The 16629-nt window shown below is 43.4% G+C and overlaps 1 protein-coding gene across 1 annotated transcript in view; it reads right to left on the reverse strand.

The window, feature by feature from the left end:
• The window catches only part of LOC126336051 (uncharacterized), a 278199-nt gene that overhangs the window by 201306 nt on the left and 60264 nt on the right, over positions 1–16629 (reverse strand). The window contains exon 5 of the mRNA XM_049999530.1: positions 3647–3834. Within this exon, the coding sequence (XP_049855487.1) occupies positions 3647–3834 (188 nt within the window). The remainder of the gene's footprint in view (positions 1–3646; positions 3835–16629) is intronic.

Genomic DNA, 16629 nt, shown 5'->3' on the forward strand with positions numbered 1-16629 from the left:
CTGACACTGACGGCGGCGGTGCACAAATGCTGCGCAGCTAGCGCCATTCGAAGGCCAACACCGCGGTTCGTGGTGTGTCCGCTGTGCCGTGCGTGTGATGATTGCATGTACAGCCCTCTCGCAGTGTCCGGAGCAAGTATGGTGGGTCTGACACACCGGTGTCAATGTGTTCTTTTCTCCATTTCCAGGAGTGTTTAATACGAGAAGAAAAGTTTCGTGCAACTTCAAGCTTTTACTCAAATGTTCCACCACTACTACTAAATAAGCAGGGGATCCATAAAGATATGCAATTACCACTTTTGAACCGGCTTTTACATTTATCTTAACGCAAATTATATCGCATTCGTAATATACACTTACCTCACTAAATGTTATTATCATGTTTACGGTTGTAAACACGACTCCAGCACCGGCATACATTGAAATCGGAATTCTGAAATTCATTGCTAGAGTTCTTAAATCTATGGTATAGGTAGTATGAGATTTAGAGGTGAGTTCTAATTCCTGTAAAATGTCATTTAATGACAATACAGTACACAGTACAGAAATAAAAGCATAGCAGTTGGGGATGTCACTGGACAGGAAAAAAACAAAAGCATAATAACATACCGGTAAGGGAAGGGGATTAGGTAGAAATAATACAGATCACTTAGCAAGTTAAGTGAATGTACATTTTAATGTTTGGGAGAGCCAAAACTGTGTAAATAAAAGGCGCTAATACTATGTTACTATAAACAACAGAACATGAGGTCACGAAACCAATACAAATGGATGAATTACAAATAGGTGCGCTGAAATCATGCATACGGAGCATACAAGATATAATAAATGTATCATTCACGTCAGGGAAATTTCGGGAGGATTTAAAGTAGCCGAGAGTTGTGGTACGTCTACTAAAAGAAGGTAATGCACAAGATAGAAAAAATTTGTGGCTCATTTAACTGCTGATATAATTTTCAAAATAGTCATTTACGAATAACAGATCAATTAATGACTTGAATAGACACATCCTTCAAAGTGAAGTGGATTCCACAGTGATAGAAGTCAGGACTACCCATAATAGAGTTCACGAAAGTATATTTGATGCGCTTGACAAGACTGAGTGTAAAAGGAGTGTATTCTTAGTAGATAGTACAAGTACTGCCTGGCTGGAAGTTACATAGTGGAGGAACATACCGTAGGGTGGCAAAATAAACGACCATTACTGTAAGATATGAAATGTTTTTCTCTGTTTGTACGGAAGCAGACGAAATTGCTACCACTAACATAGTTCAGCAAATTCACTATTAAAAAAAAGGATTGTCGTCTGTTACTCGTAAGACAACAGAGCTTGTATTTCGTTGACTTAGATGATGAAATTTGGTTTGTGGGGCTCTCAACTGCGCGGTTATCACCGCCCGTACAATATCCCAAGCTTTGCTCTGTCCAGTCGCGCCACTTCCATGAATGATGATGAAATGATGAGGACAACACAAACATCCAGTCATCTCGATGCAGGCGAAAAATTCCTAATCCACCGGGATTCGAACCCGGAATCCCGTGCTCGGGAAGCGAGAACGCGAGCGCAGACCACGAGCTGCGGACTGTTGACTTAGTACTGGATAGTTATAATTTTATACATAACGAGTGAACGATAAAAATTTTCTGGTGTCATGTGACAGATATTTGTATGGGAAACAAAATGTAGGGTCACTGTCTGCCCTATAGTTTGTACTAAGTTCTTGATGGGTCCTCGAACGGTTAGTCAATTCTAAATTACCTGTCCTTGTGTCGTGAGTAAATCAAGTTACATCCGTTTGCTGCCTTCAAGAGTAGTTTGGGGCTGAAAATGTATAACACACCTTTGAAGACATCAATGTAACTTTATATTCTTCTTTTAAGGAATGAGCCACGCAATGGATGTGGGTACAATTTGTAGAATTTGCAAACCTGTACGAATATCTTGAATCAAAACAGCTTGGCTGCTTTTGTAAATAATTTGTTTAACCACAGGTTTCGTGGTCTAGAAGCCACATCGTCACTTTGAATATGGTGAATCATGACATATATTGAAAAGGAAACAAAACAGGATTAGCGGGAAAATGTTCCTGAATGCACGAAAAAAAGAGAATAAGCTCCTGTTTAAAAGACTGAAAAAGTGGGGGCCAGTAGCCTCGTTCTACATCATATGACATTTTTCCCAACAACCTTGCCGTGTGAACATGTACCCGCTCTTTTTAACATGCAACTCACCTCTCATATCCAAAGTCTCACCAAACTGTGACTCGCTCACACCCACAAGTCCATCGCTGAAAGTCATTCATAACCATCCACTCGCACTTGACCATTCTCAATTGCTTTTTCAGCCCAACACAGATGTGATTATCTGTTTGTCTCTCTCTACCCGTCACGATCTCCTCTTACACAGCCATAGTCTCGTTCGTTCTGCTAGTATTGTCTAGTGTCACTGTCACCGTCTCTCTCTTGCTCTCTCTTACTGATACTATCTCACTCATTAGTTTCCACTGCTTCTGTCTCGTCTCGCTTCCTCGTAGTCACTGTTGAGGACCCTCTCTCATTATCACTGGCCCGCGAACCACATCAAGATTCTCCTTATCTTTATTCCTCTCCCACTAACAATATCTCTTTTACCCTTTCTAACACTGTTCTGTCACTGTGACCTATGTCCAACCGGGGCTTGTGCCTCTCTTTCTCTCACACTGGCATTTTTCGGATTGTACGTGAACAACTATTTATCGTGCGCTACAGTACTGAAATAAGGGGTCTACAGAACCCTCCTGATGATAACAGAGATACTTTGCAGCTTATTTCTCCGTGATATGTCACTTTATGAACTACGTTTTAGCCTCACACCGGATTTCTCGAGCGTATTTTGCGTACACAGGTAGGGTAATTTTGAATCTCTTTTCCTTGGGAACGGATAAAGGCATCAAGGAAATGTTCAAACTGATTCAAGATCGGCGTCTTAGGAATGCATCGTAAGAATGTGAGCCATTTTCCGTCCATAGTCGTCTTTGAATGCGCGGCTCAGTTGTGATACATAAAAATCATGTTTTCGGGGTGTTTGTGGATGACGGATAACGAGTTCTGAAAATAGTGACATTTCTGCGTAAATGCCTAGAGAGTATATTGCTAACATTATAGGATTGGTTATTTAGATATCGCTGCTGACTGCGAAAAACTGTTGAAAAACGCTTCTTTGGATTTTCTCAGGAAACGCCCATGAACTAAATTCTGTGTCCTTAAGCCTTTTAAGCCGCACAATAGACGATGTTTAATGGAAAAAAGAACCAACCAATTTGGTTCATTTGCCTAAGGTGAAGGGAGTGTGTAATATTCAAATATATACACTGTACTATAGGATATTTACAGTAAGTCGATCGTTCTCTTGGGTATAGAAAGGGTATCTAGCTCAAGAGCTATCCAAAACAATTGACCCTACCTCACCAACATGACCTGAGGTATGAGCCCCGGAATATTTTTTTTTATGCACGGCTTTTTAGAACATGCTGGTACTGATACGGCAATGACTGCAAATTATAAGCCTATAAATATTTGAGGAGAAGGGACCGAGGTTTACCATTGGCTAGGACGTCCGACACTCAGAGCTGGAGCGTCTAGTGAATTACGTCCAGAAGGACCTTACCTGCCCCTCCCAGGCGAGCAGAAGCCCCGAGTCGAGCAGCCTGTCGATGAGCGCGTCCAGGTGCCGCAGGTGCGGCCAGCCTTTGCGTACCACCACGTTGCTGCGCTCCCAGTAGATGTCTTCGCGCATCGGTCGCAGCCACCTGCTCGCCGCCTCCTCGTCGATGTAGTTGCCGATGGCGAAATACCCTACAGCACGCAAAATAAACAGACGTACAGCGGCATCAAAAGGTATTTGCATAGCTACCATTATACATCACTGGCCATTAAAATTGCTACACCAAGAAGAAATGCAGATGATAAACTGGTACTCATTGGCCCAATATATTACACTAGAACTGATATGTGATTACATTTTCACGCAATTTGGATGCATAGATCCTGAGAAATCAGTACCCAGAACAACCACGTCTGGCCATAACGGCCTTGATACGCCTGGGCATTGAGCCAAACAGTGCTTGAATGGCGTGTACAGGTACAGCTGTCCACGCAGCTGCAACACGATACCACAGTTCATCAAGAGTAGTGACTGGCGTATTATGACGAGCCATTTTGCTCGGCCAACATTGACCAGACGCTTTCAATTGGTGAGAGATCTGCAGAATGTGCTTGCCCGGGCAGCAGTCCAACATTTTCTGTATCCAGAAAGGCCAGCACGGGACCTGCAACATGCGGTCGTGCATTATCTTGCTGAAATGTAGGGTTTCGCAGAGATCGAATAAAGGGTACAGCCACGGGTCGTAACACATCTGAAATGTAACGTCCACTGTTCAAAGTGCCGTCAGTGCGAACAAGAGGTGACCGAGACGTTTAACCACTGGAACCCCATACCATCAAGCCGGGTGATAGGCCAGTATGGCGATGACGAATACACGCTTCCAATGTGCGTTCACCGCGATGTCGCCAAATACGGATGCGACAATCATTCTGCTGTAAACGGAACCTGGATTCATCCGAAAAAATGACGTTTTGCCATTCTTGTACCCAGGTTTGTCGTTGAGTACATCATCGCAGGTGCTCCTGTTTGTGATGCAGCGCCAAGGGTAACCGCAGCCATGGTCTCCAAGCTGATACTCCATGCTGCTACAAACGTCGTCCAACTGTTCGTGCAGATAGTTGTTGTATTGCAAACGACCCCATCTGTTGACTCAAAGATCGTGACGTGGCTGTACGATCCGTTACAGCTATGCGGATAACATGCGTGTCATCTCGACTGCTAGTGATACGAGGCCGATTGGATCCAGCACAGCGTTCCGTATTACCCTCCTGAACCCACCGATTCCATATTCTGCTAACAGTCATTGGATCTCGACCAACGCGAGCAACAATGTCACGATACGATAAACTGCAATCGCGACCTTTATCAAAGTCGGAAACGTGATGGTACGCAATTCTCCTCCTTACACGAGACATCACAACAACGTTGCACCAGGCAATGCCGGTCAACTGCTGTTTGTGTATGAGAAATAGGTTGGAAACTTTCCTCATGTCAGCACGTTGTAGGTGTGGCCACCGGCGCCAACCTTGTGTAAATGCTCTGAAAAGCTAATTATTTGCATATCACAGCATCTTCTCCCTGTCGGTTAAATTTCGCGTCTGTAGCAATTTTAATAGCCAGTAGTGTATTACACACTACAAACACACAAAGGTGATGGAAGACGCTTTTAGGGTATTTGAAATTTACAGTATTCTAATCATGAGGTATTTCCAGTATAATTGATTTGTCACAAACAAAAATATTTCTTTAGAAAAAGGTATCAGTTTCTCAACACATCAAGAAGGTATTGGCACACCTAGACAGAAGTAAATGTACAGTCCTTGTAATTTACGTCTCAGCTATACTATCCTGTGTACATACCGTCGACATTTATAGCAGTTTGTAGCCGTCTTGGCATGGAGTGAACAGAGTTGATTGTAATACCGAGTGAGATCTTCGACCATTCCTCTAACAACAGCATCTGAAACTCCTGCTTCCCTGTAGAACGACATTTTCTAACTTTTGTATCCAATATGCGCTATCGAGCTGAGATCAGGGCCCTGTTGCGGATGAAAAACCTTGTTGAAACGTTATATAATAACTACTCCAGATTTCTCAGAGCTGTATGTTTAACTTCGTTGTGTTGCTTAAAATATAACATGTCATCAAGACCTAGTTTATGTGGACTGTGGCATATATGCTGTTGTAACGGCTGTTAGCCGGTCGCCTACACTTTCAAAAATGCAGCTTCGACTCCTGCCTCAGGCATGGATGTGTGAGATGTCCTTAGGTTAGTTAGGTTTAAGTAGTTCTAAGTTATAGGGGACTGGCGAGCTCAGATGATAAGTCCCATAGTGCTCAGAGCCATTTTAACCATTTTGTTACGCTGCAGCATTTCCTACAGCCGCCACCGCGGCACGAGAGCGCTGCCACGAACGATTACGTCACTGCCAACGAGCTGCAAGCATTCCTCCTCCGGAGCTCCAGTATAGTGTGTACTTGAGTTCGAAAATTCATGCGCAACGCCATTTTGTGTGATTTCCAAGTGCACGACATTTACAGACTTTTCTTCGTGGCCAGGGCTAGACATTATCTGGATAGATATTCCATTGAAGAGTGACCGATTTACAAATCAGTATACATTTCTATATTCAAATCTACTGTTACTGACTGACAGTGCAAATTCACTAACAAAATTATGTATTATTTTTAATATTTGGCAGTAGAGGTAGAATAAATTAATGCCAAGATTCTTTCATGATGAGCGGCATCTATTCCTCGCTCATGTATCCACTAAGTAGTCACCCAACGCTCAAGGAAGACATAACAGGTCTCACAGCAGATCAGTATTTACGACAATCCATGGCACCTTCAATAACTGCCAAATCACCAACGCCAGAAGTTGCCATAAATCCGCAAATCATTGCGGTTCCTCCCTCATGATATACTGTAGATACGACATATTGTCATTGGAGCTCTGCATTTGGTTTGCGACACACTTTTCCCTTTCCGCCAGAACCAAACAAGTTAAACATGGATTCGTCATAAAATAGCACAGTATTCCTAAATTAAGTCAATTTATTGATATGATCTTTCGCTCACAGCAAGCGTTTTCTTAAGTTAACTTCCGAAGTAAATGGCTTCTTCCTGAAAATTCCGCCATGAATGTCAGCTGTGTTCAAAATATTCCTAACAGTTTTAGCACCCACTTGTTTGTGGCACGTTAACTGAATGTCCGATACAAACGAACCTGCTCTTTTAAGGACGATCAATCCTTCGAAGAGCCGGCCGATGTGGCCGTGCGGTTGTAGGCGCTTCACTCTGGAGCTGCGCGACCACTACGGTCGCACTTTCGAATCCTGCCTCGGGCATGGATGTGTGTGATGTCCTTAGGTTAGTTAGGTTTACGTAGTTCTAAGTTCTAGGGGACTGATGACCTCAGATGTTAAGTCCCATAGTGCTCAGAGACATTTGAACCAATCCTTCGATGATCCCTGCACCTAAGAATTTTTTACGTCCTGATCTGCGTTTATTGTCTGTTGTACCGGTCTATTGAAACTTCTTAATGATTTCCTGTACAGATGTATACTTAACAGAGAGTTGTTTACCGACCTCACGGTAACTTTTACCCTGCGAATGCAATAAAACAACCTTGCTGCGGAACGACACGCAATGTTCCTTCCCCCTCGGACTCACCGTGATAAGTGAATGACCCTGTCTGTCTTGGGACAATAACGAATATGGTAAAGTGCGCCAATATTTTTTCAACAGGAGAAAGCCGTAATTTTATATATTATTTCGTTTCCGTCGTGTTGGGAATACATTTTAATATATAAACTGTTTCCTTTGTTGAGTCACAGTTTTTAGGAAGGGCTGCGCGACGCGTGGTAGCGGATTTTAGACAGTCGTTGCATAGGCGCTCCGTCAGATGCGTTGGCGGGGTATTTGGATGTATTGCTTACAGTACGCTACCTACCATTACGTGCTCAACAGTTAGTTGTGGGGTTCGAGTCATGTTGTAGGCTGTTATTCTTCATCTTGCTTGTGTACGTTATTCTGTGGTACTTTCAGTCCGGTTTGATCTTCTTCCAAACGAGGAGTCACTTACGTGTTTACAATAGTGCGCAGTCGGTGCGTTCAGACCGTATAGTGCATTTACATTTTCTCTCTTCCACCACATGTTGTCAATAGAAGCGCTCTACTGGGCAAGTAAATTGGCTGATATGGCTTTCTGCCATGGTTTAGCAAATGGGTGTAGCCTGCGAGCCCGAGCTTGTACAGGAACATGACGAAAGATCCCCTAGGATGCCGCTAACTTCATATAAAGCAAAAATGAAACACCGAACGAACGGATGTTATAGCAAAGACATTCATTATGAATGCGCAGTAAGGCGCAAAAAAAAAAAAAAAAAAAACATTTTATCATTCAATTTTTTGTACAGTGGTTTTATATTTTAAGAGAGAGAGTCAGACTTTCGAGCATGTAACAGGACGACGTACTGTGATAGCGATGTATTATATTGTATGACTGAATAATACAAGGTTATAGAACGTATCAAGCATTTTTATTTATTGAGATAAAGGGAAGAGAAGAACGATGGAAGTGTATTTTTTTGTGATTACGACGGGCACCGGTATCCTGGGAGTTCTCTGCTGCATTTAACTTCAACTACCTCAGGGAGGTCCGATCGTTAAACGAAATTAAGATAAGGGCAAACAAATTTTTCAACAACGCAATATATATATATATATATATATAATCTCCGGTATATTTGAAACGGCAGTACAAAGTACACGAGCAGCGATAGAAATACACCGTTTGTTGCAATATGCTTGGGACAACAGTACATTTTCAGGCAGACAAACTTTCGAAATTACAGTAGTTACAATTGTCAACAACAGATGGCGCTGCGGTCTGGGAAACTCTATAGTACGATATTTTCCACATATCCACCATGCGTAGCAATAATATGGAGTAGTCTCTGAATGAAATTACCCGAAACCTTTGACAACGTGTCTGGCGGAATGGCTTCACATGCAGATGAGATGTACTGCTTCAGCTGTTCAATTGTTTCTGGATTCTGGCGGTACACCTGGTCTTTCAAGTGTCCCCACAGAAAGAAGTCACAGGGATTCATGTCTGGCGAATAGGGAGGCCAATCCACGCCGCCTCCTGTATCTTTCGGGTAGCCCAAAGCAATCACACGATCATCGAAATATTCATTCAGGAAATTAAAGACGTCGGCCGTGCGATGTGGCCGGGCACCATCTTGCATAAACCACGAGGTGTTCGAAGTGTCGTCTAAGACAGTTTGTACCGTCACAAATTCACGAAGAATGTCCAGATAGCGTGATGCAGTAAACGTTTCGGATCTGAAAAATGGGCCAATGATTCCTTTGGAAGAAATGGCGGCCTAGACCAGTACTTTTTGAGGATGAAGGGACGATGGGACTGCAACATGGGGCTTTTCGGTTTCCCATATGCGCCAGTTATGTTTATTGACGAAGTCGTCCAGGTAAAAATAAGCTTCGTCAGTAAACCAAATGCTGCCCTCAAGCATATCGCCGTCATCAATCCTGTGCACTATATCGTAAGCGAATGTCTCTCGTGCAGCACTGGTAGCGGCGCTGAGGGGTTGCCGTGTTTGAATTTTGTATGGATAGAGGTGTAAACTCTGGCGCCTGAGACGATACGTGGACGTTGGCGTCATTTGAACCGCAGCTGCAACACGGCGAACGGAAACCCGAGGCCGCTGTTGGATCAGCTGCTGCACTAGCTGCGCGTTGCCCTCTGTGGTTGCCGTATGCGGTCGCCCTACCTTTCCAGCACGTTCATCCGTCACGTTCCCAGTCCATTGAAATTTTTCAAAAGATCCTTTATTGTATCGCTTTTCGGTCCTTTGGTTACATTAAACCTCCGTTGAAAACTTCGTCTTGTTGCAACAACACTGTGTTCTAGGCGGTGGAATTCCAACACCAGAAAAATCCTCTGTTCTAAGGAATAAACCATGTTATCCACAGCACAATTGCACGTTGTGAACAGCACACGCTTACAGCAGAAAGACGACGTACAGAATGGCGCACCCACAGACTGCGTTGTCTTCTATATCTTTCACATCACTTGCAGCGCCATCTGTTGTTGAAAATTGTAACTACTGTAATTTCGAAAGTTTGTCCGCCTGAAAATGTACTGTTGTCCCAAGCATATTGCAACAAAGGGTGTATTTCTATCGCTGCTCGTTTAGTTTTTATTGCCGTTTCAAATATACCGGTCATTTTTGAAACACCATATATATAGTTTAAATATTTTACAAGCTATAAGCTGAAAAATATCCATTCGCAGGGCGCCCTATGATAACCATCTTGGCAAGACTTTTCCAGCGTGTGGGGAACACAGATACCCTTGCACCTTGGAAGACTGACAGTGGAAAGCATCGCACATTCCGCATTCCTGACGTGGAGCAGCGTGTGCTACGTTCGGTGGAAGAAACCCCTGGGACCAATGTGTGATGATTTGTAGCAGTACAAGACCTGTCTCTTATATATGGAGGGGAGGGTACTTTATGAAATATTTCTGCACAAATATCATGTACAGCGCATTCAGGCCCTAAGGCCACAGTATCATCGTGGCAGACGGTGGTTCTCTCAATGACTGTTGCAGAAGTGCACCACAGATCCACTGTTCACATCCAAGATTTTATTTGCCGCTGAGACAGGGTTCACAAACATGGTTCACAAGCAATGGTGTTATAATTTTCAGTTATGAGCACATATGGGCAGATGTAAATCCTCAAGGATTTCAGGAAGGAGGACATCAACGCCGGTTATCAAACAACATTCGGGTAGACGTACTTGGCAATAGATTACTAGGGCCAAATATTCTACCACAACTGTTAACTGGGACGCATTTGCTGGACTTTGTCATTAATGTACTCTCCTGGAAATTGAAATAAGAACACCGAGAATTCATTGTCCCAGGAAGGGGAAACTTTATTGACACATTTCTGGGGTCAGATACATCACATGATCACACTGACAGAACCACAGGCACATAGACACAGCAACAGAGCACGCACAATGTTGGCACTAGTACAGTGGATATCCACCTTTCGCAGCAATGCAGGCTGCTATTCTCCCATGGAGACGATCGTAGAGATGCTGGATGTAGTCCTGTGGAACGGCTTGCCATGCCATTTCCACCTGGCGCCTCAGCTGGACCAGCGTTCGTGCTGGACGTGCAGACCGCTTCAGACGACGCTTCATCCAGTCACCTTCTAGAGCACGTTGGGTGTCACGGGATACATGCGGACGTGCATTGTCCTGTTGGAACAGCAAGTTCCCTTGCCGGTCTAGGAATGGTAGAACGATGGGTTCGATGACGGTTTGGATCTACCGTGCACTATTCAGTGTCCCCTCGACTTTCACCAGAGGTGTACGGCCAGTGTAGGAGATCGCTCCCCACACCATGATGCCGGGTGTTGGCCCTGTGTGCCTCGGTCGTATGCAGTCCTGTTTGTGGCGCTCACCTGCACGGCGCCAAACACGCATACGACCATCATTGGCACCAAGGCAGAAGCGACTCCCATCGCTGAAGACGACACGTCTCCATTCGTCCCCCCATTCACGCCTGTCGCGACACCAGGGGAGGCGGGCTGCACGATGTTGGGGCGTGAGCGGAAGACGGCCTAACGGTGTGCGGGACCGTAGCCCAGCTTCATGGAGACGGTTGCGAATGGTCCTCGCCGATACCCCAGGAGCAACAGTGTCCCTAATTTGCTGGGAAGTGGCGGTGCGGTCCCCTACGGCACTGCGTAGGATCCTACGGTCTTAGCGTGCATCCGTGCGTCGCTACGGTCCGGTCCCAGGTCGACGGGCACGTGCACCTTCCGCCGACCACTGGCGACAACATCGATGTACTGTGGAGACCTGACGCCCCACGTGTTGAGCAATTTGGCGGTTTATCCACCCGGCCTCCCGCATGCCCACTATACGCCCTCGCTCAAAGTCCGTCAACTGCACATACGGTTCACGTCCACGCTGTCGCGGCATGCTACCAGTGTTAAAGACTGCGATGGAGCTCCGTATGCCACGGCAAGCTGGCTGACACTGACGGCGGAGGTGCACAAATGCTGCGCAGCTAGCGCCATTCGACGGCCTACACCGCGGTTCCTGGTGTGTCCGCTGTGCCGTGCGTGTGATCATTGCTTGTACAGCCCTCTCGCAGTGTCCGGAGCAAGTATGGTGGGTCTGACACACCGGTGTCAATGTGTTCTTTTCTCCATTTCCAGGAGTGTATTTTCTACCTTGCTGGAATCTGTCCCATTGCAGTAACGAATACAAATATGGTTCATGCGTGATGGTGCACCAACAAGCTTTCGTCACAATAGTGCACGAACGTCTGATGTAGACGTTTCATGACCACTGGATTGGTCAATGGGGAAGGGGGGGGTTACAGGGGGGGATGGAGGTGGTATGCCTTGAAATGCTTGTTCTCCAGCCCTCAATTCCCTAGACTTTCAGTTATGGGGACACTTTAAGGAACTGGTCTACGCCACGCCAATCAATGATGTGCGGACACTACAGCGTCGTGTCTTCAGTGCCTTCCAGCAGGTACAACGAAATACAGGTATACTTCGAAGGGTGCGTCATCTCTCACGCCGGTGGGCAGAAGTGTGCACTGTAATAAGAGGACGCCGCTTTGAAAGCTTCCTCTAAACACTTCTTTATCGCAAAAAGTATGCTTTTCTGGACCCATGTTTATTCTACGTATATCTGAAAGTACGCATTTTCGGACTCATCTTTATTATAACTTTCTTATTTTGATGAGTACCACCACTTCTCAAAGTATTCGACCCTTTTTTGAGCACTACGTATGATATGACTAATTTTTATACATTTTGTATTAGACACGAAAAGGTGTCTGTGCCAACACTTTTTGGTGCCACCATATCTATCAGCTTGCGATATGTCCTGCTTGTCGTGACGTGAAAAATTGAATTGACGTAACTCGCACAAATCGCTTACACCTGTAGAAATGATACATGTTAATCAGCCTCTGTGCATTTACAGTTGTCAGCCACTTGTAACTGACAGCATTGGGAAAGCCAAATGAGAACTAAAAAGAGATGGAATCAATGAACGCTATTTTGTTGAAAATTCGTATGGTGACACCATGACTGTGTAGAAGTACAGAATAACTTTCACAATAAATGAAAACGACAAGAAGCCACTGTTAACGATACTATAAATTACGGACAAATCTCGCCCTTCCCACTTTCGAACAGATGGATTTACTTTAGACCGCCGAGGACCTTTACGCATAACTGAAATCAGTCAAACTCGCACGTAGAGGTACATATGTAATTTTAAAACGCGAAGAGCGACCTGATAATGAGTATGACGGTTCGAAATCGGTAACCATCTCTTCTTAATCAATAGTATTATTAACAATTAGTGCTACCTGCTGTTACTTGATTATAAAAACCACCGGACCTTTAAATCGAAAGTGACTCAAATTTTAAATTTAACATCAGTGCTTTGGTCTCCCCACGTCACGAGTTGAGAGGGTATTGATGTTACTTTAGTGGTTACAAAATAGAGTCGAATTTACAAAGGTCAGTTAGAGCGCACTTATCAATATGACGTAGGACCTCTCTGGTTTTGATGCATGCACTGATTCGGTTGCAAGTGTGTCATAATGCCGGCGTATCCTTTCCTGTAATGAGGAGTCTGCTCCTGTTATCCTCCTGCTGGATACAGGACTCACATCACGTGGTGTTGTTGCTGCCTGTTGGACTCTGCGGGCCGGCAGCTAGGTTGTGGTAAGCCTGTATCTATAGTCCCTGTTCATGTTGTCGGGATGTTTTATTATTTGTATGCCTACTTTGATCTTGCGTTTCGCCAAAGCCGGTTGATGGCTAGTACGCAGGTTTTGTGAAATCTGATTTCGTTGCCGCAGTCTTTCCGGCCTTGGATTACCGCAGACTTACAACGCTGCCCCAGGCGAATGTGTGTCTCGTGTCGAGGTATCAGCGTTGTTATCGACGTGCCGGTCCCTCCTATGTATACCTCTCCTCACTGACAGTTCACATTGTGCACAGGCTGGATACTGCGATGTCCCCGTTCGGTTCAATTTATGCTATCCTAATTAGACGGTATCAGTTGCTTTATTAACGGTGTGTATCAATCAGACTCGTAAATTACAGGAAGCCGTAGTTAGCAGTAGATGATCAGCTAAGTGACGGCTGATCACTCTCTTTTGTGTGTAAGAGTTTGCAATCTACCTCACGAATTATTTTAAATGATAGTAAACAGATGTTAACAGGTAATGATCGTAAAAGAAAAATAGGTATTTTAATGTTGACCTCCTCTGATGTGACTTTCGTACAGGATGTTATTTAAGCCTGGAGCACGTAAATTCATAGGAATACCTAATATTAATGCGTGAAATGTTACGTTATGAATGAATGAAAAGTAACTCCAATTGTAATTAACTCCTGATAAAATCATAAATAATTTTACATATGTAAATTAATTTGTATATTAATTGAAAGAAACGGTATACTAATGAGATGATGTATTTTTAATTATTCATGACTTTTTTAAAAAAATCGTGTCTGTTAGTTAAAATGAGTAAACAAAACACTGTTTAACAAAACGTAGTACCATCTTTTGTGTACCTATATAAGAAAGCGGAGCCCAGCTAGCTCGCCCTCTCTCTCTTTCTTCCTCCGCTATAAATATATGCTGTATGGCAATCATTTGTATGCTTTTGTTGAATAATTATGCTAAGCTGATGTTAAGTAACCGTATTTCGATTGAAGATCCCTTTCTTTGCTATTCTTCATGTTATATGTGGTTTACCACGCAGTTTTTAGTCCAGTTTCAGGCTGCATCGAAGAGAAGTCGTTGGCGCATTGCTTGGTGTCCACGACCAAACGCGGTTAGTGTTCATTCGCCGTTAAATCCATCGGATTGTATTTCATACGTCCCTAAGACCACTTTTTACCGACATTTTTCTCTCAAAATCCGGGTAATATTATTACATTAACTGCGTAATATTCAGATCGGTCATTGGCCTTCAGACAATATCGTCTACCAACACACTCACCGGTCTGACGTAATGACAATGCCGGAATGCGGCGTTCTGCTTAATTAGAACAGGGAGTAAAATTTTTCTGCGCCATGTTCTACCATTTCAATAGAAGTCTCTCCAGCAAAGCAAGAACCGTTCATGTAACTGTTCTCAAACAGTACTTATCAATTATGCGGTGCTTTCTGAAAAGTCAAGATTACTAGCAGAGATAAAATCCATTAACTTTCCATTTTAATTAATTAATGTAGATCTATCCAACCAAAAAATAATAATATAAAATATTTTATTTATATTTTCATTTTCATTTGGGAAACATTAAATGTGCTTGTATTCACACACATCTAATTACTTTAAATAGGACAGCACTTTTCATCGAAATTGCTATAATAAACTTTTAATGAGTGACCTCGTAAGCACTGAAAATACTTATCTACTGTGTTGGTTAAATATTTAAAGTAAATATTATAGAAATATTTGAGACAATGTATGAAAAAGCTTAAGTCACATAGCATAATGTAATCTGAAAGTATGTTATGGATATCAATTACTAAATGTACCTGATTCAACTAATACTACCTTAGATGTCGTCACACGCCACTGATTTCGACATGCAAAGTACACAAACCACCACAGTTTCCTGAAGAAGAGAAGCAGAAGTTTCGCTTTCAGCTGGATGTGTTTTCTTCTCAACAGCAACAGCGACACACAGCATCCATTATGAAATTACAAATAAGATTGTTGCACGTTGTAGCGCCGACCAAGTAAAACTGTAGAAATTCTCGTGATGACGAACTATGTCTTTTTGACAAATGCTACTGAAATGTGATGTGTCACTTAACTATCTGTGGCTCTGAATGCTTCAAGGTCTTAAGTTGTACGTCGAGCCAACAATACATCTCTTGCAACTAGCAGAACCCCGTTATCCACAATACTACTGATTTTATACTCCACGGTAAATGAAAGCAAATCTCTTCCTATGCAACACACAGTTTAGCTGCAGCTTTTATAAAATAGTAGCATCATACAGCTAAGTTTATCAGCGATCGATTTTCACCACGCAGACACCACACATATGCACTGTGCTAACACTAGTACTGACAGCTTAGACTGTCTTTGTTCGAGATCTGTCTCTTCTCAGAAAGGTTTGCATATCGCTGCTCAGATTAATATGTGGAAATTCCGTTAACAAGTATTACCTATTTCTAAATCCACGACTCTTCATAATACACAATACATAATTTTATCGTTGCTTTAATGCTCTAAGTCTTTTTTAATAATAAACAGAAAACAATACATTTAGTTACCGGTATATCTCAATATAGTTTAGTGAATGTGTAACTTCAGTTGTTTGCCATTTCAGCAGTAAGGTAGCAGCAGGTTACGTGGATTCCTAAGCCACCCATTTTTACAACCAGATTGCGTTTTGCAACAGCTAGATGGCATGAGCTTCTACGTTACGCAAGCCTCACACAAGCGCCTCTTTCAATGCCAGCGGACTACTGCTTGGATTGCTGCCAACTGTTACTATTCAAAGCTATGATGTACATAGACGAACAGTTTAACTGATCGAAATTTAGTAATTCTGTTAATAAAGGTGTTGTTTAGTCTTGTAATAAAACCTGCATCGTTACAATACAAACATATCGAAAGAGTTCCCTGATCCGGTCAGCCGGCCAGGTTGGCCGAGCGGTTCTAGTCGCTGCAATCTGGAACCACGCTACCGCTACGGTCGCAGGTTCGAATCCTGCCTCGGGCATGGATGATTGTGATGTCCTCGGGTTAGTTAGGTCTGAGTAGTTCTAAGTCCTAGGGGACTGATGACCTCAGATGTTAAGTCCCATAGTGCTCAGAGCCATTTGAACCATCTGATCCAGTCAGTGAGACTTTTGGAACAAGGTCAGTGCGCTGCTGA

This window comes from Schistocerca gregaria, chromosome 2, assembly GCF_023897955.1.
Source record: "Schistocerca gregaria isolate iqSchGreg1 chromosome 2, iqSchGreg1.2, whole genome shotgun sequence".
Taxonomy (NCBI): domain Eukaryota; kingdom Metazoa; phylum Arthropoda; class Insecta; order Orthoptera; family Acrididae; genus Schistocerca; species Schistocerca gregaria.